Genomic DNA, 23,261 nt, shown 5'->3' on the forward strand with positions numbered 1-23,261 from the left:
ATCATGTCAGAGGCTTTTAACTGAGTGATCTAATGTGACTTTTATTAAATTGTAAAAACGAAGTATGAGTTCAGAACCAATACAACGTCTAGATAAATAATCTTCACCTCTACCATCGAAGACAAGTGGGGTAAACCTCTCACCTAAAAACAAGCAATGCCATAACACTTATTCTGATGAATGTGTAAGGTGAAACAATAGCAGCAGCTAGATACATATAGTTTAGCTTTGTGAGAGCTCCCGGCTTCTCTTAGCTGCAGCAACAACAGCATTCATAAGTGTTGCACGGAAAGAGCCTTTCTCCAGCTCATGAACTCCAGCTATAGTAGTGCCGCCAGGTGAAGTAACATCATCTTTCAACACACCTGGATGCTTACCAGTTTTGCTCACCATTGTTGCAGCTCCAAGAACCTGTCAAGCAATAGAAAATCCCACAAAGCTGAGGCTTCTCTTTCTACTTTCGGTTATTCCATACCATTATAAGAAGCGATGTGGGTTGGTTCACTAACAGTTTGTGATGCTAAACCCAATGCGAGTTCTCGTGGTAGACCAGCAGCTACTCCTCCGTCAGCTAAAGCTTCAATAGCTAAGAATATGTATGCTGGTCCACTTCCACTGTAAAAGAATCGAAAAATGTTTTAAGATTACTTGATAAATGACTTGGATAAAAACAACAAAAGCATTTCAGAAGCTGCAGTGTTTTTATGCACCTGAGACCAGTGACAGCATCAAACATTTTCTCATCAGCTTTCAATATCTTCCCAACCGCGCCAAACAACTTAGAGACAATTGCTCCATCCTCTTCTGTTGCTCCTGTGCCGAGGCTCATAACTATAGACAGAAACAAAACAGGCTTATAACTACTTTTTTGTTTGATAGCTTCTGATAGAAGTAGAAATCACAAAGAAAATCCAGAAATAGCAAAAAATACGAACACTCTAATTATATATATACCTGAAGCTGCCTCACCAACTGCAGCAGGTGTATTAGGCATCACCCTTATAAATCGATCTTGACCAGACCATTCCTAAAACAAGATAAAAGAGACCTCTAAGAGTTTTAACCAAATGGAGCTATAGAAAAACATGTTTGATGCTAAAAAAAATTAACAATCGAACAACATAGAAAGTGACAGAAGATAAATGTGAGCCTATTATAAGAGTAGAAAAAGGCAAAACCTGTAGATCTTGCAACTTGATTCCAGCTGCAACCGAAACCAGAATCTTATTCTTTGAAAGCTTCGATCTTAACTCCGTGACAGCCTTCTTAACTGCCATATGAAAGTTACAGCTTAAGAAAAGTAAACACACACAAAAACTTCATCGATGAATGGATCATTGATTTCAATGGAGAGGGGTAAGAACTAATACCAACTTGGGGTTTGACAGAGAATATAACAACATCGCTTTCTTTAACAACCTGCCATTTTTTGTTTTTCATTCATCAGTTTCAGTATAGTTTCACTCTACTCCACAAGAGCATGGATGAAAGGTGAAGAAGAAGGAATTGACTTACGTCTTCGCTATTGGAGAAGACATTGACGCCGAAGGATTCGAAGACATCCCGGCGGTTGAGATTGGAGTGAACGGCGGTGGAGATACGATTAGGAGGAAGCACACCAGAGGCAACCACACCTCTAGCTATACTCTCAGCCATTTTACCAGCCCCGATGAATCCTACCTTAAAGCTCTCCGCCGGAATCGGAAGAATCTCCATTCGAGATTTACGGATTAAGTGATAGGAGGATTTAGGGTTAAGTTCAGGTTCAAAAAATTTAGCACTATCTTAGAGAAGTGAAGAGTCACGAGTAGATCAGTTCAAGTGACTACGTGTCTCATTAGTATACGAGGCCGAATCAGTATTTCCCAGTTACACGGAATTCGACATCTGTATCGTTCACGTTTACACACTACAACATCATGGCGTTTTCTCGGCTATCAAAATGTAAAGGTTAATACAAAACGACACGAAGTTTAGTCAGTATTAGCATAGAGGACCACTGAGGTTTGAAGAAGAGCAGAAACTAGAGCTGAGCTGAGCTCGACAACTTAGATGTTTTCTGTGGCACATTAAGAGTGATTTGGACAGAGCAGAACGATTCACTCTGATTTAGCTGAATTGGTTTCGAAAACGACATTAGAGGAGCCTAGTCTTGATCCATATTACAAAAGAGAGCCTAGTTCGTGTCACTCTCATCATTAGTTTCTTACACGTGAGTGACACTAACAAAAGATTCGCCACTATTGTCACTCTCTGTCTCGTCATCAGAGATGTCTTCCACTTCAATGGCTGCTCGAGTTTCCTTGCAACCTCCGTGACCATATATGCTCACTTCATAACGGTTGTAACCATCAAACACAAATGTCAAGAACTCTCCATCTTTAAGCTCGTTATCCGCCACAAAGTTGGCCCAGCCTTCTTCAAAGTACACTTGCCCTCGCTGGCTCTTCATTGCTACTTTCCAGATTTTCCCACCTGTTCCCATGAGAATCGCATTCTTGGGCAACCGACGTGGTAAGTGTTCATAGTACGAACTTGGTATCAGCTGTTCAACACAAAATGTAACAAAAACTAATCTGTTAAAATTAACAGATCTGCAACAAAACATATACTAGAAGACGCTGTCTGCAACAAAGGCTTTCAACACAGAGAAAAAAAATGAGCAAAGCCTCTTCTGCCACTTTTTTCAACATCAGAGAAAAGCTACTCTATACTTTTGACAGTAGTTTAACACATTCAAACATATTTGATAAACTTGCTCTTCACTTTCTTGAGCTAAGACATAGAGAAGAAACTTACAAAGGAGTCGGAGCTGTACTGGGAAAGAAAAACACTGAAGAAACGAGGAAGCACATCACCAGAAGCCATGGAGAACGTTTAAGAACTATCTATGAGAGAGAGAAAAATTGAGCATATCAATTAGGAAAAAAGTATGAAAGCTACGAAGTTGTAAGAGACATTGGAAAATGGGAACAAAGAGAAGAGATTCTTACCAAGAAAGTAGCTATTCTGACTGAGTCCAAAGGGCTCTCTTCTCTACTCTTAGGAAGAAAAGGTTTCAGAGATTGAATTCTTCACAAGATCAAAAAAAGTAGGAGAATGCAATGGCAGCAGAACACATTTAATGTGTTTCTACATACGAACCTGTTTTCTCTGTCCTTTCTCTTCGTACAAACTACAAACCAATGAGAAAGTAGCATTGCTTCTAATCACTTTTTTTTTTTTGTTAGCTTTGGAGTTTAAGTCACTTGTCAAAACAGAGTCCAAGACTTAATGGGCCAACAACATATTCAAGTTCATTCACAACCACGAAGGTATAAGCTCAGTATGGTGAATGGCTACTCTGATTATTCAATCTTATTTGGGGAAGCAAATACAACTAGCACGAGTGAGCCAAAGTCTTGAGAGAGATTGTACTGTTTGGTTTCATCTTTAGTTTATCTACCCCATTTAATTTCCAAAACAACCCCATATTTTGTACTATATTACAGTCAATGACAGCAGTAAATGATAGTATGAGTCAATGAGACCAATCTGCTTTCTTTTGTCTTTGAGTGGCAAAAGACTTATGAGCTTGATATAGTATTGTACTCCATTTCTTTCTCATTGAGAAATATCTGTTTTATCCGGATGGAATGCTGCTCACAGATTAGTAAGATAACCAATCATCGAGCTTATTTGAAATTATGATTCATGAGGTCGTTAGCTCAGATTGAATCAACAGTTTTTTTGTACTGAAATAACGATTCTGTTTATAATACTTGTGGGAAAAAGAGTGTGATTAAGAATATCTGTCATCGTAGAAATTAACTAGTCACAAATTACACAAATGTTCTATCTCTGTATAACTCTCATTGTTTCCCTGTTGAAACATATAACCTGGACAGACTGGAATTAAAACGGTAGAAGATAACCGAAATAAGACTAAGGGACAACCATGTGTTTAATTTTGAGACAGAGGAGTTCAGATAGATTCCATAGCCTGATCATGGCTAATGATTATAAGAACCTTGAGGCTGCTACTCTTACAACTATGTGTGGTTTACAACAAAGACGACCACTGAGGATTGAAGATCTCTATCAACCTTGAAGTGCGCGTGGAAAAATCTTTTCACCTGTTTTATCACAAACAAAACATATTTAGTCTACAAATGCAAAATAAAGAAAGAAAGCGGGTAAAGTCCCAAATGGTTTTTTTAAAAGGTGTGTTCTTGCTTCTAACTTGCCTCTTTAAAGGAATGTTGGATCATGAAATTTCTGAGTTTCCTTTCTTCTGATGCAAATAATACAATGTGACTAGGCGGCTCTGACCAGTTTCTGGCTAACTCTGATGCAAAACCCAAAGGGTTCACTAAGAACCGGTCTGACTCATCAAGTTCTCCCTTCTCTTCACTGTTTGAGAAAAAAGAACAAGAAGAATCCTTAAGAGTCACATAGAAGCAAGAGCTGCCACTCAGGGGGGTGATCCTTTACCTTGGCGTGCAGTCGAGAAATTGCATAGGAATGTTGTGGTGGAGAGTGGAATAATAGGGAGTAGAATGGCACGGCATGAGAAAGAGAATGCTCTTTACTCTCCCTTTGTATGCTTCATCTGATAAGTAGTTCATGGCATCCTCAGTTCCTCTCTGTTGGAAACAACACATTCCTTTATATAGCCTAAATAGAGAGAGCGTAAACTTGGAAATTAGAGACAAGAGAGAGCACTCAGGTGATTGGGATTTTTACCTGATGGAATAAACTCATGTATAGTGCCATTGGGATATTGGTAACAAGCAAAAAAAAGACTGAAAGTCTTAGTTTAGGAGACCACTTGATGGTATGGTTCTGTCGAGGGACTTGCTTCTTTTTAGTGACTGATGATGATGCTGAGCCAGATACTTCCATTTGCGCAAACGCATACCCAGAGAATATCAAAGCTATGGGTAGCACAGGCAGGACAAACCTATCATTCATAATCTAAGTAGACGACAAGGAAAACATAATTCATGTTGAAAGGATAATCCTTGCAAGGTTTTGGATATGGCAAGTGTAAGAAAACATTCATATTACCTGAATTCCTTGTGGCCAAGTAAGCTGTATACTGCTAAGACCCATAGAATAAGAGCTGAAAGCTTCCGATTCTTAGACTTGATCATTCCAGTAATTGAGAATGGTGTAAAAGTGAAAAGCATGACAAGAAATCCCTGGCTGTAGTACCAGTGCCATGGGTGAGTTCCGTAATAGTCTCCACCAGATGAAAGGAAATTAAACTTCAGAAAATTGAGAGGCACAATGACCCAGGAGCTGTACATCAGACGGTCCAACAAACAGGTGAAACTGAGGACCATAGATCTAACACCAGAAGCAAGTTAGCACAACGAAATCTTCCAAAGCAAACATTAAAATGAAAATTCAAGAGCTTAGCTGCAGAGTTAAACTTACCCAATCGGGATCACCTCTAGAATGACGAATTTGACCTTATCAGGTGTCAAAAATAGCTCGAGCATCCCAACGTATAACCATATGATTGCACTTGTTGGCCTTATGGCACATGCTAGAGCCGCTATGACCAAACCCCACTTGCGATTAACGGGATAGTCTGTTGAATTATTTCTTATACAAGGCCAGTAATATAGCCCCATGATGGTAAGAACAGTCTCCAAACAGTTTGAAAAGGTACGGTTCAAACAGAAGAAGACAAACCAGTTTGCCATTTGACAAAAGAGCTACTAAAAAGTTAGGGAAGCAATCCAGAATAAAATGCAAATACAAATCGAGAAAGAATTAAGTTCTCATAGAAACAACTAATAGACTTATTTCACAGGATATCTAACACCCTTCCGGTTACACCGACATATCATTACGTAGGGAACTATCAAATATAATGTAATGGTGGGTTGGCTCCATTATTGAAGATAATGTTTTTTCTTTATCAACCAAGGCTAATCTTGACCTCACGGGTTGCAAATTCATTGACATTATCATACAAAAATATAAAGCAATTGCTTACTATTTACTGTATAGAAAGGATACAGACCAACTTGCAACATTTTCTCCATATAGAGCATCTGAGAGTTTATACAGATAGAGATCACCAATAGCTGAGAATACGGATTGCATGAGACGTGGAGCTTTCCTCTGCCAAGAAAGGAAAAAGTTGTAACACATAAACCATTCTATTAACCTCTGTATGAACACGGTGAGAGCCAGAACTACGAAACCAAAGTCAAAGGCAACCCCCACTAGGCCACTACTACATTTAAACAAAATTTGAAACTTGTTCAATTGAGAAGGGTTTCGAAGAAAAGCCACATTCAGAATCAATGCTACCAGGTTCTGCTTCTTTAAACCAAATAAGCTAGCAGCATGAAAAAGTAACAACAACACATTGTGTATACTGACCATTATGTAGGGAGTATCGAGACCCGTAACTTGTAGAACTTTATACAAGAATGCGAATACCATAGGATGCAAATAGCTTCGTATTCCTCTCTTCCACTCCCATGTCATGTAACCATACCTATCATTATCATCAATCAATCAACCAAGTTAAAATGGCATTCATTGCTGAAATCACTGACTACTAAAAACCACGTCAAAATTCGAACTTCTCCTATGTGACTTATGCTCCCGTGACGAAGCTGACACTAACACAGATCATGCTAGAGTAAGAGAAACACTTATGATCCCAGCTCAAACAATTCCCCACGAATACAACTTAACATTCAACCAAAAGGCAAAGTAAAATTCAAAAACTAATAGATTAGAAACATTACCCAAAGACAGTGCGGTGAGCTACTTCAAGTGATTGCCAATGTTCATCAGGATTGAAATAAGTCTGAATCAACAGAGCATTTACCACACGAAACGCGAGGCACAACAAGAATATATTTCTCGGAGATCTAGATACACCACTGAACGAATTGGGATCGCTGACGTCGTTAACTGACGCGCCACCGTCTCCATCGCCGCCGGCGTTCTTCCGCTTCCTTATTTCCATCGAAGGAAAAATGTTTTTGTTTACAGTTTTGACATTACCATTTGGCATTTACCAGACACATTATTGGGTTAATTCACTTCGCTCAGCTATCCAATATTTGATGGGCTCTGGATTATTTAGGCCCATCTTTAATATAATATAAGGGAAAATTCCATAAAAATTCTCCATCTAATTTTAATTTGGAAGTTTAATACCTAATGTTATTTGATTGGAAATAAAATGCATGATTTATTAAATTTTGGTCTATTAATACATTAAGTATATAAAAATTGTCGAATCGAATAAACCGTTTAATTGGATTGACGGAATAACTAAACCGAGGTTGACGAAATTACTAATCTCTAAACACACGGGTAATTTGGGGTTATCCAAAGACTGCATTGTCTTTTGCTATTATCCCAAATCGAATTGGGATCGATAAACCCTAAGTTTAGTGTAATTCCATTAACCCCGGTTTAGTGATTCCGTCAATCCGATTACCGTTTGTTAAGCGGTTTCTTCGATTCGACAATTTTTATATACTTGATGTATTAATAGACAACAAATTAATAAACCATGCATTTTGTTTCCAACCAAATAACATTGGGTATTAAACTTCCAAATTAAAATTAGATGGGAAATTTTTATGGAATTTTCCCTATAATATAATACAGTTCGACGATTAAAATTATTTATTTGCAAAAAAGAATGGCCTAAAAGCCTTACTCACACGATATAGCTTTAACTGAACCTACGTTATGACTAGCAAGTAGCAACATATGACATACACCTATTCCTGCCAAAAGCATGACTATACGTAAAGATGTTAAATCAAGCACGAAATCATAAATGAACATTATAATGAAGAACTATATAAAATAGTACTTATCAGTAGTATCAACATGTAAATTACATCAATTAAAAAGCAAAATTTGTTTAGTTTTCACAAAAAAAAAAGAAAAAAAAAAGCAAAATTTGTGTAGATCTTTTGGAGATTATCAGTTTGTTTCATTAGTTTATGCTCTCTCTTTTTTTGTTTTTTCCGAGGCATTGCTATCTTCTACAAAGAGTTATACAACTCGTATGGACGTTACTTTAGGTAAGCATCTGACGTAGAACAAGCGTTACTAAAACTTTACTTACGCATGAAACTGACACATATCCAAAATCTGTCATTAATTAAAGGGTAGGTTGGCATTATAATACATTTTTAGAAAGTAATTAGTAATATAGTACAAATACTATTTACAATTTGTGAAATGGGTGTAAAACACTGTGCATGAGATAAGAAGAGTGAGAGATAGAAAATAAGGTGGGGTAAGGCAGGATATGGGTAAAGACGAAAATGGGTTCCCTCATCTCCTTCTCTTCAACTCTCGTTACTCTCAATTAGTTTTGGGTAGAAAAGAAAAATAATAAATTTTTTAATTAATTATTTATTTTATCTTATTCATTACATACCCCTTCAGTTTATTAATTATGATATTTGCCAATGTAATTTTTTTTTCTAATTTTTCTTCACATGCAAAAATATCTATGTTTTTTTCTCTATAGTTTGATATGCATTTTGTTAAATAATTTCAAAATTTTGTATAATAGTCTAAATATATATAATTATATGTACATATAGATCACTGTACATAAAGATGTTTGTACATAAGAATGTATGTACATATAGTATATGTACAATTTAAGCTATATATGTACAACTGCTAATAGTTTCAAATACATTGCATGCATATTTTATGCGTACAATTTATTACACGGATGTTTATGGCTTAATGTTTTAGTTTGATACAACTGTACACAAAAATGTATGTACATTTATAGATCATTGTACATAAACGTTTGTACAGATATAGATAACTGTACAGAAGAAATCTATACAAAATAATGCATGTACAAAATAAAACTATGAAATGACACACTTTGTGAAACGGAGGAGTATACATTTCCATTCTCTATATGTACAACACTATGTTGTATGTGATGGTTTTGTACATTAGTTGTAGTGTAAGCAATGGCGCCGAAAGCCGTGATTTTGTACAATGGTTGAAATGTACATTATTATGGTGTACATTGGTTCTTTTGTACAGTGGTTCTTCTGTACAGTGGTTCTTCTGTACAATGGTTCTGCAGTACAGTAGTTCTGATGTACAATAGTTCTTCTGTACAGTGGTTCTGTTGTACAGTAGTTCTGCTACACGAATGAAAATTTGTATATTAATATATATATATATATATATACAGTAATGAAATATATATATTAAATTGTGTGTATTACACTATACTTATACATTTAGTAAGTTTTCCGAATGTACACTTAATAAGTTGTACAAATTACATCTGTACATATAATAAATTGTACATATGTAATTTGTACATTTATTAAGTTGTATAGATTACAGATAATATGTACATTTATCAAGTTGTACAGATCTAAAATCTGAAAAAATTATTTGACATCATCAAATAAAATCATTTAGCAAAATGCATATCAAATAATAGAGAAAAATTTAGGTTTTAATATATGTGAATTTTTTTTAAAAAAATATTACTTTTATGGAATAGTATTATAACTTTTAGATTGAAGGGGGATAATATAAAAAGAAAAAAAACATAAAAGAAAAAAGTAAAAAGAAAAAAAATGTGAGCGTACGTACGAAGAGAGAGAAGGGAAAAAAAAAAGAGTAGTAACTGTTTAGAATGGCATAGATCCGTAAATAATCAAGTTTTTGAATGGTATAATGGACAGAGAAACAATGATGTACTGTAGAAAGTGACTACTTTACTAATATTGAATAGGAAACGTATCAGTTTGCATAATATGTTTGAGAAATGTACTATAAATCCAATTATTCGTTAATTAAATTGCATATAGGCATGCAGAGACGGTGCCTAATAAAAATATGACATTTGCCCTCATTTGCCCTCATTTGCCCTATACACAGTTTAGTATTTACATTAGTTTCAAACTTTCATTTAGTCTATTGGTAAACAATGTTTTCTAATGGTTGATTATTTGGACTTCGGAGTTCGGAGTAGTACGTACTATATGAAACCTACTTTGCTTTTTGGAACCACCAAGTCAAACACAACCTTGGAATTACAATTAATCCGTAATTCGACCTATAAAGATAGTCTTGTGATTAACCCACCCGACGTCAAGAATGCAAAACATAAAAAAATGGCCGTTTCATCATCACCACATCATGTGGTTCTCTTCCCTTACATGTCCAAAGGCCACACGATTCCTCTCCTCCAATTCGCTCGTCTCCTCCTCCATCACCGCCGTGTCGTCCCCAGCTACGACGGCGACGAGCAACCAACCATTACCGTCACCGTCTTCACCACACCAAAAAACCAACCATTCGTCTCAAATTTCTTCTCCGACGTGGCATCACCATCAGTCAAAGTAATCTCCCTCCCTTTCCCTGAAAACATCGCCGGAATCCCTCCCGGCGTAGAGAGCACCGACATGCTCCCTTCCATGTCCCTCTACGTGCCCTTCACTCGCGCAACCAAGTCTCTCCAGCCTCTCTTCGAAGCAGCGCTTCAGAATCTTCCTCAAGTGTCTTTCATGGTCACCGATGGCTTCCTATGGTGGACATCGGAGTCCGCCGCTAGATTTGACATCCCCAGACTCTCCTTCTACGGCATGAACTCGTACGCAACGGCTATATCATCATCCGTTTGGGTTCACCAACTCTTTACTAAACCGGAAAGTGTTAAATCCGATACCGAACTGGTTACTGTACCGGACTTTCCATGGATCCGCGTTAAGAAGTGCGAGTTTGACCCGGTTTTAACCTCGGATCAATCGGGTCCAGCATTTGAGCTACTAATGGACCATATTTTGTCCACGATTAAGAGCCGCGGGGTTATAGTGAACAGTTTCTACGAGCTCGAGACAGCGTTCGTTGACTTCAAGATCCGTGATAAAAATGAACCCAAGCCATGGTGTGTTGGGCCTTTGTGTTTGGCAAATCCTCCTAAACCCGAGAGTAATAAACCGGATTGGATTGATTGGTTGGACCGGAAGCTAGAGGAACAACGTCCGGTTTTGTATGTGGCGTTTGGAACACAGGCTGAGATATCAAACGAGCAGCTCAAGGAAATAACATTAGGGTTGGCAGATTCCAAGGTATACGTTATTAAAGAATGGATTAATGATGATATTAATTTTTATTATCCGTGCTATACTCGTCATTATAGGAGTATTTATTTGTTGGTATGATAACAAATTGTTTTGCGAGTATTATAACGTATTCAACTTTTAACTTAGAATTCGAATTAAAACATTCAAGATTTGGTTAGCGTTAAATTAGACATACAATATTTTACAAAGAGAAATACTTTTTTGATATACGTGGTCTTGATTGTTTGATGAAGGTGGATTTCTTGTGGGTCACGAGAAAGGATTTGAATGGAGTAACTGAAGGATTAGGGCTCGTGAAAGAGCATGGTTTGATAGTGCGAGATTGGGTAGACCAATGGGAGATATTGTCGCATGAAAGTGTCAAAGGGTTTTTGAGCCATTGTGGATGGAACTCGGCACAAGAGAGTATTTGTGCCGGGATCCCGCTGCTCGCTTGGCCAATGATGGCCGAGCAGCCGCTCAATGCAAAGATGGTAGTAGAGGAGCTTAAGATCGGTGTAGGAATCGAAACTGAAGATGGACGTGTGAAAGGGCTCGTGAGAAAAGAAGAACTTAGTCGAAAGGTATATTTATCAAAATGCTTTCAATGAATCTAATATTAGATTATGCATGATGGCACTAATTCTAGTTGTTGGTTTTTTTTTTTTCTGTGGGTACAATATAGGTTAAAGAATTAATGGAAGGAGAGATGGGGAAGACCGCAAGGAAGAATGTGAAAGAGTATGCGGAAATGGCAAAAAAAGCTTCAGCTCCAGAGACTGGTTCGTCTTGGAAGAATTTGAATTCTCTTCTTGAAGATTTATGCGTAAGTAGAGAGCCAAATGGTGTTATTGAGAACAAATAGCTTGAGAGGATTGGATAACCGAAGTACCGAACCGGTTTGTACTGCATTTTAAAACGCCTAGCTCAGTTGAAATAATATATTTGGACAGTTTCAAACATTCCAATTGCGTTCAGAGCAGTGGTGTGCCAATATGAGACTGTTCTTATTTTCCACTGAGCATGATCAATTTCACAAAGTTGCTATCACCTTATTGTTTATTTAAATGATCTCACAGTGAGTTTGTATCCGAATGCAGTATCCTATATATATGAGAAAAAAAAAATCATATAGTATAACATTTAAGACATTAAAAGAACAATGTATTGTTTACTCTACCTCTTTTGCTATATCTAACATCCTCAAACCGTAACGAAAAAAAAAAAAAGAGTTTGAAGTTGAAATAATTATGGGGTTCCTAACTATTTACCATCTAAAACCAAACATTTCACAAAAGCTTTTGTCCCCCAAAATTCTACACTTACAAATTTTAATCATCTTCTTTGTCTATTGAGAAATCAGGCTCATCTGGTTTGAATAGTTGAGGCATCTTTAGACTGTTTGAAGATCCATCTTTCTTACCAGTACTACTACTTGAAGCCTTTTGATTTGTGCCTCTTCTTGTGTTTGCCGCAAATTTAGATGCCAAGATTGTTGCTCCTAGATTTTGATTATTGTTTGTGTTGTCCATTGATACGCCTTCGATATCCTCACCGTCGCTTCCATAGTAATATTCGCCAGTTTCTTCATCTTCTTCATTGTAACCTGTTTCGTCTGTGTAATAGTATCCGCTGCTCTCGTGCAGGCTGAGCTCTTTTGCGAGCTTTCTTCGCTTGTATCTTCTCCATGCGGATTGGACGAAACATGCTCCCCATGCTCTCCACTGATGTGAATAGTACCTGAAAAATGAACATATGAAATTTGATTTTGCTCTGTTCTGGATCGTCATATCACAAGAATGATTCTTGAAGAATCCCATGTATGGTTTACCTGAAAGCGTGTTGCAGTTTTTTGCTTTGAAGACGCTTGAACTGATGAGCAACGAACTTAAGATCCTCTGCACTTAAGGCAAAGGCTTCCACTTCAGAGAGGGCGCGGACACTTCGAGTTGAAGACGGAAGATTTAGTGTAGAGTTTGGCATTAAAGCCCATGTAAGAAGCTCTTCCCCACAGAAATCTCCAGGCCTTAGAGTAGTGGAGTTGAAGAAACCAGATCTTCCTCCATTTGTTGTTGAGCTCTCTATTTGTCCTCGGATCACAAATAGCATCTCATTCACAGGATCACCTTCACGGAATATGTAGGTCCCCGCCGTGCTTAAAGACGAGACAAGGCATCCGCATATTGCATCAAGAAGTTGATCATCCATTTGAGAGAAGAATGGGACCTGCACTTAGGAAAACCGTATGATTTCTAAATTGGAAAACAATCAAACCCACAATAGTTGTTATGAGGATAGAGTTGATGAACTATATACCCTGCGGACAAGAGCGAGACAGAGATGACGTTGGATTTCACGGCGTAAGTCTGTAGGTAAAGAATGGAGGATTGATTCTTCATCGACACCTCGGGTTGCAAGCCATTTATATTGAACAAATCTACGGACACGTTCTTGAAGCTCTGGAGGTAGTTGACGATGTCTCATCCATTCTTCAGTGTCTCTTCGCTTAACTCTCCATTCCTCAACTCTTACAGACATCGATTGTAAAGAAGACTTTCCACCAAGTTAAAAATCAAGATTAGAAAGACAAAAAAAATTGTCTCTGTATTGAAAAGTTGTGCAGTCTCATGAATAGCTTTGAATCTTACTTGCATGTTACCAATAAGGAGTGTGAAGAGAATCAACCCAAAGATACAAATTGTAATACAGAACAGGGTCTCGCCAAGATATACACTTGTGGTTATATTCTGGCCATAAGAACTGTGAAACCAAAATGGTGTTAGAGACAGAGGAAGACAATCTAAGATAGAGACTAGAAATTTGTTGGTTCAAAGGTTGTCATACCTTAGATTTCTCAAACCCCACCAAAGACAATACAAGTACTTGGAAACGAAATCTGTTGTAGCAACTTGAGTGGTAAAGGCTTCAGCAAACATACCGAACTTAAAATTGGTAGTGCTGCTTGTAGCATCGCAATGAGAAAGAACCTGAGTAACGTTCTGCCAATACTGGCGCTCAGGTTGCTCCAGACTCTTGCAGTCCAAGAAGCTAGGAAGACAATCTAAAACTCTCAGGGCGTTATCTTTCTTGCAAACGTTAGACCAGCACGAGAACTGCCGCCCGATTGATGATAGGTACCACATTGCTCCTAAAACCTGCCAATAAATTGAGAATCTTTACAACTTAGCCGAAAAAAATCTAGAGAGAAACACACAAGAGACATAGAAAACTTACGTGGCTAGCGAGAATGTAGAGGAGGAGGTTGTATGCAGCTCCTGCCCAAGCAGTTTTGGCAATAAACCCAGTAGTTTTTATGATCCTTTGGTTGAGTGGGAATATGATAAATGATCTTGGAATGTATTGAACAAGAACGATAAGTGCGAGAGTGCTATTGGCATGATTAGCAGTCCCGTTTGTGGCTGCTGGAATTACTAGCCAAATAACAAGCTGAGATCAAAAGATAGTCAGAACAAGCATGAGGCTCCTCCCATTATAGTAAAACAGATGTATATCTCTATTCTTTAATCCTAGCTAGACCATACTCTTAAGCGTTTAAGTTCCTCTATGAACACAGACTAATATATAAATCCATAGAAACTATCAGTATTTGCATTTAGAGGTTCAATTCTTCCACTGGAAAAAAATGGAGATATCAGAATTCAATACAAGTTAAGCTCATGAGTTTTTCCAAAATCATGGCTCCTCTAAATTAGAATACTGTTGGAATCCCTAAAACATAGTTGTCGTTCTGAAGCTCTAATCGAAAACTCTTAATCTAGAAATACCAATTTCTTCGAAGCTACATTTTAAGAGACAAAAGAAGTGAGCAAAGCGAACCTGAGGAAGGGGAAGCATGGCAGCTACATCAATGAGAAAATCTGTCTTCAAGTATCTCATAGCGATCTCCCTAGAATCCATAACAAGCTCACCGCGGCCAAAAACCCGAGAGCTCCTGGCGACGAAGGCAGTTCTGAACTTCATAAGGATGTGCAGTAGGTGGAAGATATCAGCGACAGTACGGAAGAAGGTGACTGTAGCGGCGAGGCTGATGTCGACGGAGAGACACGCCGGACCACCGACGTAAGGGACGTAGAAATAGAGAGGATCGAGGAAGAGAGCGAGGATCGAAGTGATGAGAAAGACGTGGTTCCAATAGGTAACGATGTTGCTGTCGGGGTCGAGGATCTGATGCCGCCATAGAAGGAGGCTGACTTGGTTACCGTTGTCAGATCCTCGATTAGAGGCGGCGGAGGTTATGGTCTCCGGGAGGAGGCAGCGGAGAGACCGGATCTTATTCATCTTCCATGGCGGATTCCGGTGTTAAATCGGATTCCGCATTAAGAGAGAGAGAGATTGAGAGATGTTAGGACAGTAGCGTTGCGTCGTGAAATTTTTTTTTTTTGAATTTTTTGGATTTTGCATTTTGTTTTTGATGATTAGGGAAGAAGGAGAGAACTTCTCGCGGGAAAACTGAGAGAAGGGCCATGGAAATAGGAAGAGGGTAGTTTTCCGAAAATACGTTGGGAGAGTGAGGGTATTCACGGCAATTTACAGGGTCTCGTTTGTTGTTGCAGTTTTCTATGTTGTCAAAACAGCACACGTTTTGCCTCCCGAAACTTCAATTGGCATAACGTTTTGTTTTCGCTAATTGTTGGACTTAACGGCCCAATATTTATAGACCGGCCCGTTGTTTAAAATGGTATAAATTGTGAACGAGTCATGACAGAAGAGAAAAAAATAAAAAACAGTGACTTGGTAACTTGTATATTCTAATCATAGAATTGATAAAAAAAAAATCATAGTAAAAAGATTAAGTAACTCGTAAAACCATGATAAGATTAGTTAAAGCCCTATATCTAAGTGGTTATTATGATGTTGGTTGATATTCTACTAATGTGAATAATTGGATTTGTATGAGCTAATTAAAATACCACTTAGCTAGGTTTATTATATTTTCTTAACACATAAACCCTCAAGTATTTATTAGACTGTGTTTACTATTTTCCGTTATTAACAACAATTATAAAATTGTCTTTAGAAAAATAAAAAGGATATAAATATAAAAGCACGCGTACCAAACATTCTATGACAATATACATGATAGTGGACGAAGATGGTGTACATGCTTGTTTGACACCATAAGATAGTGTTACCTATAAAATAACAAAAAGGAAATACTTTAGAAAACAATTATGCGAATAAAAATGGAATCATTATAAAAAAATAAATAAGAAAATACTAAAAACAATTTCTTTTTTGGAAAAATCACGTCACGGAAACATGATGTTTATCCACACACACACAAAAAGAACAACAACTTCCATCATATCATTCTAACTTTTCCACTCAAAAAAAAAAAAGAAAAAAATTCCACTATTGCTAGCTTATATATATAATGTGTATATATATTTCTGAAAGCTTCCAAGGACATCAAAACAAACACATGCTTATATGTTTCATCTAACTATAGTATATATATAATGACGTATTTTAGTGCTTATAATTAGAGTCCAATTCGTATATATATATAAAAAAGTATGTTTGGATTCGAAATCATTGAGACCTTTTCAGTTGACAATTTGTGCTGGATACTTTTGATTAAGCAAAGCCAACTTTCAAACGAAATAGATAGAAAATAAAACGAATACAAAGATTTCAACCAGACGGCAGAAACGAAAATAAATCGATCCATCGTAAATTAAAGCACTTGTGTGAACCCAAACCATTTGAAGTGTTATTATTCGAACGAAACTATATATTAAATGAATTATTAGTTTTTGACCTTTTTCTCATGCATATATATATATATATATATACGAGGGGAATATAAAAACTAAAACAAGTGGTTATATTCTTTCTTGGAAAGAAAACAAGTGTTGCTCGAGATTCTTTATATCCCATGCAAAATGTAAGTTTTACCGGGCAATAACGTATACAACAAATTATGCCATTATATAACTCAATAAATCTCGTATATGCAATACTACCAAAAGACGAGCTAATTGCTAGCATAACTGAAATCGTTTTTTACCAATGAAGACCTTGCATGCATGCATGTAAAAACATGGTTGGGTTAACGTTTCCAAGAGTACTAACTGATATATTAAACGATAACTCCTTCCAAAAATTGATGAAAATCTATTATTTCTTCCGATCCGACACACAGTAGTAAATTAATTATATATGACAAGCTTATACATATATATATATATATATATATATATATATATGTATATATGTTAATTGGTTAAATGTAATTATGAAAGAATGATGTAATTCCAACTAAGGGATTAATCATGCATGGATCTACAACAAATACGATGTTGGTAAAACATTATTATCGACTAATATAATTAATGAATCACTTGTGATTCGATGGTGGCTAGCTGCTATTAAGTATGACCACGTGTGGCAGATTTGAAAATGCTTAGAGATGAATTTAAAATTACAATATAGAATCCGACGGGATCCAATTCCTTTCTTTATTCCACTTTTTTTCACTATGATTATTATATTATAACCATAATTAATCAAGAGTTTTCCATACACTTTATTCTTATTTCATGTTGAGTAGAATATACAGTACGAAAAAAATTCTTTATTGGTTATTGTTTTATTTGAGATTTAAGACAACAAAAATTCAAACAAGCTCACAAGATTGTAAAATAGCATTCAAAGACAGTGCAAAATACAAGTCTTACATGAAATATATGTCTTTACTTTATACAAGGAAAAACAAACTTTCCCTCCCAAAAAACAGGTTCTATCTTAGTAAAGGAAATGAGTGTATTTAATTTGTTGCTTCTCTAATTAACCAACAATATATAAAGTCGTTGGTGTTTTTTTTTATAAAACAGATTAGGAAAAAAATGAATTTAGACATAAAAATGATGTAATAATAAGATGGCAAAGAGGTTCCCACATCCCATTCTAGGAGGCAACAAATGTCTTTTTTTGTTTGATTTATATAAATGCTTTGCGGACGCAAGAGGAAATGTATAATATCGTGAACATTTTAATCATTTTGGGACCCAAAATGAAAAAGACTTAATACATATTTTGTTTTATTGAATTATAAAAAGTAGATTTGTAGTTTTGTGAAAGATTTTAAAGCACTGGCTTTATCAAATTATATTAATATCAAAAAGAAATAAGATAAGCTATGCTTTCAAAGTGGTAAGAGTTAGGTCTTTAATTAAAAATTTTTTTTAAAGGTGTGTGTGGTGCCACAACCAAGAAAATCTTATACATAACACATACACACGTGTCCAAAATTTTTAAGTCATATATCAAATCAGAAAGTATAATCTTTTGAGTAGTATATGTCTGAATAATAATAATAATTTTGGTGGTTTTGATGAGAGGATGAATGAACGAAACAGGTCACGTAATCTTCTTCTTACCCTAAAAATAAACCATCGAAAGAAGAATGGAATAGAATAGAATCTCTTGGTATTATCAAACAAACAATATAAAAGAAAGAAAGAAAAAAAGGTGACGAAGACACAACCAATCTTATTCATTCTCCACCCATCTCTGATCTCCCCCATTATTATTTTTCATTCTTCCATCTCTGACATTCATTTCTTTATTTTTTGTTTACTATAATAAACCTTGTACAAATTTTTTTGATCCATAAATTTTTACAGGTATGATCGTGTCTTTTACATAAATACACTTTTGTATTCACAAATATTTAAAATAATAAACATATACTAGCTATTAATTAGTTTACGATTGTTTCATTAATGGAAAAAAGAATATATAGATTTATAGACCCTTTACTTACCGTGACATATGTCAAAAATAGATAAAGAATAAAAACATGCAAAAAAATCATTAATCCGCGTGAAAAAAGCGATCTTACATTAATGTTGATATATACAAGAAAATATATAGACACACATATCTATACAGTTAAACTTTACATTTTTTATACAAACTTTTTTTTAAAGATTTGCACATTTTTCCATAACACAAAAAAAAGACCCACTAATTTTTTTGGTTTGAGGAGGGAGGGAGTAGGATGATGATATTTTTGCAGTTATATTTGTGGCAGTTATCTTAATCATTCTTTCATATGTTTTGTGTGTTGTTTCCTCCATATCTCTCTCTCTCTAATCTCTATGTGGTTGTTCTTGATTTTGTTGGCCAAACCTTTTTTTGTACCTTCTTCAATGCATTAAATCACGAATCCATTGAAAAGTTCCTAAACGTCAATCGAATTAAATCCCCTCATCTTTATTGCTTTCCACAAATTAAAAAAGCTTTCGTCATCTTCTTCAATCTCCTCCTAACCCCAAAAATGAAGTTTTAGAGACAAAACCCATCATGGATCTCGAGCGTCTAAGCCCAAGAAACCCTGTCAAGGCAATAAATTGTCAACATTTATTTCAATTTCAGTTTAAAAATCACCTCTTTTTGTTGCTAAATTTGTAATTTTTGTTTTGTTTTTGGTTGCAGAAAGAATCATGGTGGACAGTTCTGACTTTAGCTTACCAGAGCTTAGGTGTAGTCTATGGAGATTTAGCTACTTCACCATTGTATGTCTTCAAGAGCACTTTTGCTGAAGACATCACGCATTCAGAGACCAACGAAGAGATCTTTGGTGTTCTGTCTCTCATCTTCTGGACATTAACTTTAATCCCACTTGTCAAATACGTCTTTATCGTGCTTCGTGCTGATGATAATGGTGAAGGTGGGACTTTTGCTCTCTACTCTTTATTGTGTCGCCATGCTAGAATCAGCTCTTTGCCCAATTTCCAGCTCGCTGATGAGGACCTTTCTGAGTATAATAAAAATCCCGAGGAAGATCCGAGGAGTCTGAAAGTTCCAGGGTGGAGTTTGAAAAACACATTGGAGAAGCATAAGTTCCTCCAGAACATGTTGCTTGTTCTTGCTCTGATTGGGACTTGTATGGTTATTGGTGATGGTGTTCTTACACCTGCGATCTCTGGTATAATTTTGATTCTTTCTCTGATTTGATTTTATAGATCAAAATCTTAGCAGCTGGATTTTGTTTAATTTTTTATGGGGTGAATTTGCAGTTTTCTCTGCAGTCTCTGGATTAGAGTTATCCATGTCTAAGCAGCAACATCAATGTAAGCTCTTTTACTTCTTTTGATTAGATTGGGAAGTGGTAGAGATTTTTCAAGTTAAAAATGGAAATTTTACTATCACTTAAAAGTCTAGATCCCCCAACATTTCAAACTATGCTATTTTTAGCGGTTTCCTCTTTTAAGTTTCGTTTGGTTCCTAAGTTTAATCCATACTATTTAAATTTAGTTGGCTGCATCAGTTGTAGTAGCTTTAAACGAATTCAAGCATTCAATTTTGATTTCCTTCAAGCCGGATGCTAAAATCGCGCAATAAGTCGAGATATCAGGTTTTTAGATTAGTTATTTTGGTCTTTCTTTTGTCCACAGAGTCATTTGGCTAATTGCATGTTAGGTTGAATCCATGTAGGATCAACATGAAGCTTCTTCCTAGTTATGTATAAAATAAGTTAATTAACTTTTTGCTGTGTGAGGCTGATGCAGATTGCATTGTTATAATCATAAGATAATGAATGTGGTTTAGGAGTTAGTGATTAATTAAAGATATAAAGCTAAAGGAATATAAAATTCATAAAGCTTATACCTTTTGAAACCTCAAGTGGTCAAATAAAAAGTTAGTTGGATTGGATAAGACTCTCAGGTCATAGTTATTTAGATTCTGAAGTAACCTTCTTTGTCTTATGGCTAAAATGCTCACTTTCTAGCTACTCCTTTATTGAATCAACTAAGCCCGCACAATTCTGCAGATGTGGAGGTGCCTGTGGTCTGCGCCATACTGATACTCTTGTTCTCACTACAACACTATGGAACACATCGTTTAGGGTTTGTATTTGCTCCCATTGTGCTGACATGGCTTCTCTGCATAAGCACCATTGGTGTATACAACATCTTCCATTGGAATCCTCATGTTTACAAAGCATTGTCTCCTTATTACATCTACAAGTTCCTTAAGAAAACCCGAGGACGCGGCTGGATGTCTCTTGGTGGAATCCTTTTATGCATAACAGGTATAAAAAAAAAGAGAGAAAGAGTCTATGATTTTGAGTTGCAAGCCTTTTTCTCATAACTTTGTTTGATGTGTTTTTTTTCCAGGCTCGGAAGCTATGTTTGCTGATCTAGGACACTTCACTCAGTTGTCAATACAGGTAGAGCAGGGATCATATGTAAACTTAGAATCTTTTTGTGTTCTCTTATTAGCTAGCTTTTTCTGAAACTTTTTGGGTATACCTGGCTGCAGATTGCATTCACATTCGCTGTTTACCCGTCGTTAATCCTCGCATACATGGGTCAAGCCGCGTATCTATCTAAGCACCATGTCCTAGAGAGTGATTACCGGATTGGATTTTATGTTTCTGTGCCTGGTAAATCGACTCATCATCTTGTTAACCAGCTAAAATGCAATTCTTTGTTTGGCATAGTTTTCACTAGTTTGTTTTGTTGTGTACAGAGCAAATAAGATGGCCAGTTTTGGCAATTGCTATTTTGGCGGCTGTTGTTGGAAGCCAGGCGATAATCACAGGAACATTCTCTATCATCAAGCAATGTACTTCTCTAGGCTGCTTCCCAAAAGTCAAAATCGTACACACATCGTCTAGAATGCATGGTCAGATATATATCCCTGAGATCAATTGGACTCTCATGCTCTTGTGCTTAGCCGTCACCGTTGGGTTCCGCGATACCAAACACATAAGCAACGCTTCAGGTACAGTATTCATACACCATCGACCCCGCCTATGTATGAAAACCAAGAAACCCTCCAGTTCTGAAACTTTTCTTCTCTGTAATCTGAATGCAGGTTTGGCGGTTATTACCGTTATGCTGGTAACAACCTGCTTGATGTCACTGGTAATCATCTTATGCTGGCGCAAAAGCTACATCTACGCGTTAGCCTTTATTTTCTTCTTTGGAACAATAGAAGCTCTTTATTTCTCAGCTTCACTCATCAAATTCCTCGAAGGAGCTTGGGTTCCAGTCGCCCTCTCCTTCATATTTCTCCTCATCATGTACGTTTGGCACTACGGAACTCTTAAGCGTTACGAATTCGACGTCCAAAACAAAGTCTCAATCACTTGGCTCCTCACACTCTTCGGTTCCTCAAACCTTGGAATCGTCAGAGTCCGTGGAATCGGCGTGATCAACACCGAGCTAGTATCTGGCATACCAGCTATCTTCTCTCATTTCATCACTAACCTCCCGGCATTCCATCAAGTTGTCGTCTTCCTCTGCGTGAAATCTGTCCCCGTCCCGCATGTGAAACCGGAAGAACGGTTTCTGGTTGGAAGGGTCGGACCAAAAGAGTACAGATTATATCGATGTATAGCTAGGTATGGATATCGCGACGTACACAGAGACGACGTCGAGTTTGAGAACGACCTCATCTGCAGTATCGCGGAGTTCATCCGTTCGGATAAACCATTAAATTACTCCCCGGACCTGGAAAACGAAACCGGAACCAATGAGAGGCTAACTGTCGTTGCTGCTTCCTCATCCAATCTTGAAGGCGTACAAATCTTTGAAGATGATGGCTCGGACAAACAAGAACCATCATCTTCTTCGGAGGTAACCGTGGTGGCTCCTTCACCGAGAATCAAGAAAAGGGTACGGTTTGTGTTACCGGAAAGTGCGAGGATCGATAGATCTGCGGAGGATGAGCTAACAGAGCTTACTGAGGCGCGTGAGGCAGGAATGGCGTTTATAATGGGACATTCGTATGTGAAAGCAAAATCGGGATCAAGTGTGATGAAGAAGATAGCTATCAACTTTGGCTACGATTTTCTAAGAAGAAACTCGAGAGGGCCTTGTTATGGTCTCTCTACTCCTCACGCTTCTACTTTAGAAGTTGGTATGGTTTATATCGTTTGACTCTACTTTCTTTCTTTTTTTATAATAAATATCAATTTTGTAAATTATGATAAGATAAATTCGTCAGAATACCTTTTGTTGTTGTTGTAATTGTTGTGTAGAGATGTTAGAGTTGCTTGTGGCATAAGTAAGATATGCTTTTTGTGTTTTGTAATGATTTGTCCCTACTGATTAATAAGATCCAAAGAGAAAAGATTGACGAATAAGCAGACAAGACTCAAGAGCATATGATTCTTGTCTCTTTATG

The 23,261-nt window shown here is 36.8% G+C and overlaps 6 protein-coding genes across 8 annotated transcripts; 2 read left to right on the forward strand and 4 right to left on the reverse strand.

The window, feature by feature from the left end:
- Positions 1–25: 25 nt before the first annotated feature.
- LOC17882273 (pyrroline-5-carboxylate reductase) lies at positions 26–1,781 on the reverse strand. Its single transcript, XM_006288357.2, has 7 exons — positions 1,516–1,781; positions 1,371–1,419; positions 1,179–1,270; positions 955–1,027; positions 711–831; positions 510–615; positions 26–411 (listed from the first exon to the last, which is right to left on the reverse strand). Exons 1-7 carry the CDS (start codon positions 1,714–1,716, stop codon positions 223–225), a joined length of 831 nt encoding a protein of 276 aa, XP_006288419.1. The 5' UTR covers positions 1,717–1,781; the 3' UTR covers positions 26–222.
- A 369-nt stretch (positions 1,782–2,150) lies between these two features.
- Positions 2,151–3,114, reverse strand: LOC17883047 (B3 domain-containing protein At3g06220). 2 transcript variants are annotated; one of them, XM_006290044.2, is made up of 3 exons: positions 2,994–3,114; positions 2,800–2,884; positions 2,151–2,545 (listed from the first exon to the last, which is right to left on the reverse strand). In XM_006290044.2, the coding sequence occupies exons 2-3, from the start codon at positions 2,866–2,868 to the stop codon at positions 2,207–2,209; spliced, it is 408 nt and encodes a 135-aa protein (XP_006290106.1). In that variant the 5' UTR covers positions 2,869–2,884; positions 2,994–3,114; the 3' UTR covers positions 2,151–2,206. The 2 variants fall into 2 exon arrangements, with proteins under 2 accessions (XP_006290106.1, XP_023637451.1); XM_023781683.1 differs by having other exon boundaries at positions 2,800–2,888.
- A 647-nt stretch (positions 3,115–3,761) lies between these two features.
- LOC17881433 (GPI mannosyltransferase 3) lies at positions 3,762–7,003 on the reverse strand. Of its 2 annotated transcripts, XM_006287381.2 has the most exons (9): positions 6,756–7,003; positions 6,382–6,499; positions 6,013–6,117; positions 5,422–5,705; positions 5,050–5,331; positions 4,726–4,942; positions 4,474–4,625; positions 4,227–4,392; positions 3,762–4,115 (listed from the first exon to the last, which is right to left on the reverse strand). In XM_006287381.2, exons 1-9 carry the CDS (start codon positions 6,977–6,979, stop codon positions 4,032–4,034), a joined length of 1,632 nt encoding a protein of 543 aa, XP_006287443.1. In that variant the 5' UTR covers positions 6,980–7,003; the 3' UTR covers positions 3,762–4,031. The 2 variants fall into 2 exon arrangements, with proteins under 2 accessions (XP_006287443.1, XP_023636393.1); XM_023780625.1 differs by lacking the exons at positions 6,382–6,499; positions 6,756–7,003 and having other exon boundaries at positions 5,422–5,708; positions 6,013–6,104.
- A 2,974-nt stretch (positions 7,004–9,977) lies between these two features.
- On the forward strand, positions 9,978–12,151 carry LOC17881522 (UDP-glycosyltransferase 90A1). Its single transcript, XM_006289423.2, has 3 exons — positions 9,978–11,102; positions 11,351–11,680; positions 11,782–12,151. The coding sequence occupies exons 1-3, from the start codon at positions 10,014–10,016 to the stop codon at positions 11,959–11,961; spliced, it is 1,599 nt and encodes a 532-aa protein (XP_006289485.2). The 5' UTR covers positions 9,978–10,013; the 3' UTR covers positions 11,962–12,151.
- A 58-nt stretch (positions 12,152–12,209) lies between these two features.
- LOC17883457 (cyclic nucleotide-gated ion channel 18) lies at positions 12,210–15,470 on the reverse strand. Its single transcript, XM_006287100.2, has 7 exons — positions 14,934–15,470; positions 14,331–14,543; positions 13,941–14,251; positions 13,745–13,856; positions 13,413–13,649; positions 12,928–13,322; positions 12,210–12,836 (listed from the first exon to the last, which is right to left on the reverse strand). Exons 1-7 carry the CDS (start codon positions 15,393–15,395, stop codon positions 12,428–12,430), a joined length of 2,139 nt encoding a protein of 712 aa, XP_006287162.1. The 5' UTR covers positions 15,396–15,470; the 3' UTR covers positions 12,210–12,427.
- A 3,615-nt stretch (positions 15,471–19,085) lies between these two features.
- On the forward strand, positions 19,086–23,220 carry LOC17881448 (potassium transporter 8). Its single transcript, XM_023780716.1, has 8 exons — positions 19,086–19,466; positions 19,560–20,052; positions 20,144–20,197; positions 20,899–21,159; positions 21,245–21,297; positions 21,390–21,513; positions 21,600–21,854; positions 21,948–23,220. Exons 1-8 carry the CDS (start codon positions 19,428–19,430, stop codon positions 23,012–23,014), a joined length of 2,346 nt encoding a protein of 781 aa, XP_023636484.1. The 5' UTR covers positions 19,086–19,427; the 3' UTR covers positions 23,015–23,220.
- Positions 23,221–23,261: the final 41 nt, after the last annotated feature.

Source organism: Capsella rubella, unplaced genomic scaffold (assembly GCF_000375325.1).
Source record: "Capsella rubella cultivar Monte Gargano unplaced genomic scaffold, Caprub1_0 scaffold_6, whole genome shotgun sequence".
Lineage (NCBI taxonomy): Eukaryota > Viridiplantae > Streptophyta > Magnoliopsida > Brassicales > Brassicaceae > Capsella > Capsella rubella.

Excerpts from the sequence above, each read along its gene's own strand:
- LOC17883457 (XM_006287100.2), bottom strand. The coding sequence starts at position 15,395 with ATGAATAAGATCCGGTCTCTCCGCTGCCTCCTCCCGGAGACCATAACC. Across the intron at positions 14,544-14,933 it reads CCATGCTTCCCCTTCCTCAG|CTTGTTATTTGGCTAGTAAT; the intron begins GTTCGCTTTGCT and ends TTTTGATCTCAG. Across the intron at positions 12,837-12,927 it reads AAACTGCAACACGCTTTCAG|GTACTATTCACATCAGTGGA; the intron begins GTAAACCATACA and ends TTCATTTTTCAG.
- LOC17881433 (XM_006287381.2), bottom strand. The coding sequence starts at position 6,979 with ATGGAAATAAGGAAGCGGAAGAACGCCGGCGGCGATGGAGACGGTGGC. Across the intron at positions 6,500-6,755 it reads GCTCACCGCACTGTCTTTGG|GTATGGTTACATGACATGGG; the intron begins GTAATGTTTCTA and ends TGATAATGATAG. Across the intron at positions 6,118-6,381 it reads TCGATACTCCCTACATAATG|AGGAAAGCTCCACGTCTCAT; the intron begins GTCAGTATACAC and ends CTTTCTTGGCAG.
- LOC17881522 (XM_006289423.2), top strand. The coding sequence starts at position 10,014 with ATGAAACCTACTTTGCTTTTTGGAACCACCAAGTCAAACACAACCTTG. Across the intron at positions 11,103-11,350 it reads TAGGGTTGGCAGATTCCAAG|GTGGATTTCTTGTGGGTCAC; the intron begins GTATACGTTATT and ends TGTTTGATGAAG. Across the intron at positions 11,681-11,781 it reads AAGAAGAACTTAGTCGAAAG|GTTAAAGAATTAATGGAAGG; the intron begins GTATATTTATCA and ends GGTACAATATAG.
- LOC17881448 (XM_023780716.1), top strand. The coding sequence starts at position 19,428 with ATGGATCTCGAGCGTCTAAGCCCAAGAAACCCTGTCAAG. Across the intron at positions 20,198-20,898 it reads GTCTAAGCAGCAACATCAAT|ATGTGGAGGTGCCTGTGGTC; the intron begins GTAAGCTCTTTT and ends ACAATTCTGCAG. Across the intron at positions 21,855-21,947 it reads ACACATAAGCAACGCTTCAG|GTTTGGCGGTTATTACCGTT; the intron begins GTACAGTATTCA and ends ATCTGAATGCAG.
- LOC17882273 (XM_006288357.2), bottom strand. The coding sequence starts at position 1,716 with ATGGAGATTCTTCCGATTCCGGCGGAGAGCTTTAAGGTAGGATTCATC. Across the intron at positions 1,028-1,178 it reads TCAAGTTGCAAGATCTACAG|GAATGGTCTGGTCAAGATCG; the intron begins GTTTTGCCTTTT and ends ATCTTGTTTTAG. Across the intron at positions 616-710 it reads GATGCTGTCACTGGTCTCAG|TGGAAGTGGACCAGCATACA; the intron begins GTGCATAAAAAC and ends ATTCTTTTACAG.
- LOC17883047 (XM_006290044.2), bottom strand. The coding sequence starts at position 2,868 with ATGGCTTCTGGTGATGTGCTTCCTCGTTTCTTCAGTGTTTTTCTTTCC. Across the intron at positions 2,546-2,799 it reads AGTACAGCTCCGACTCCTTT|CTGATACCAAGTTCGTACTA; the intron begins GTAAGTTTCTTC and ends TGTGTTGAACAG.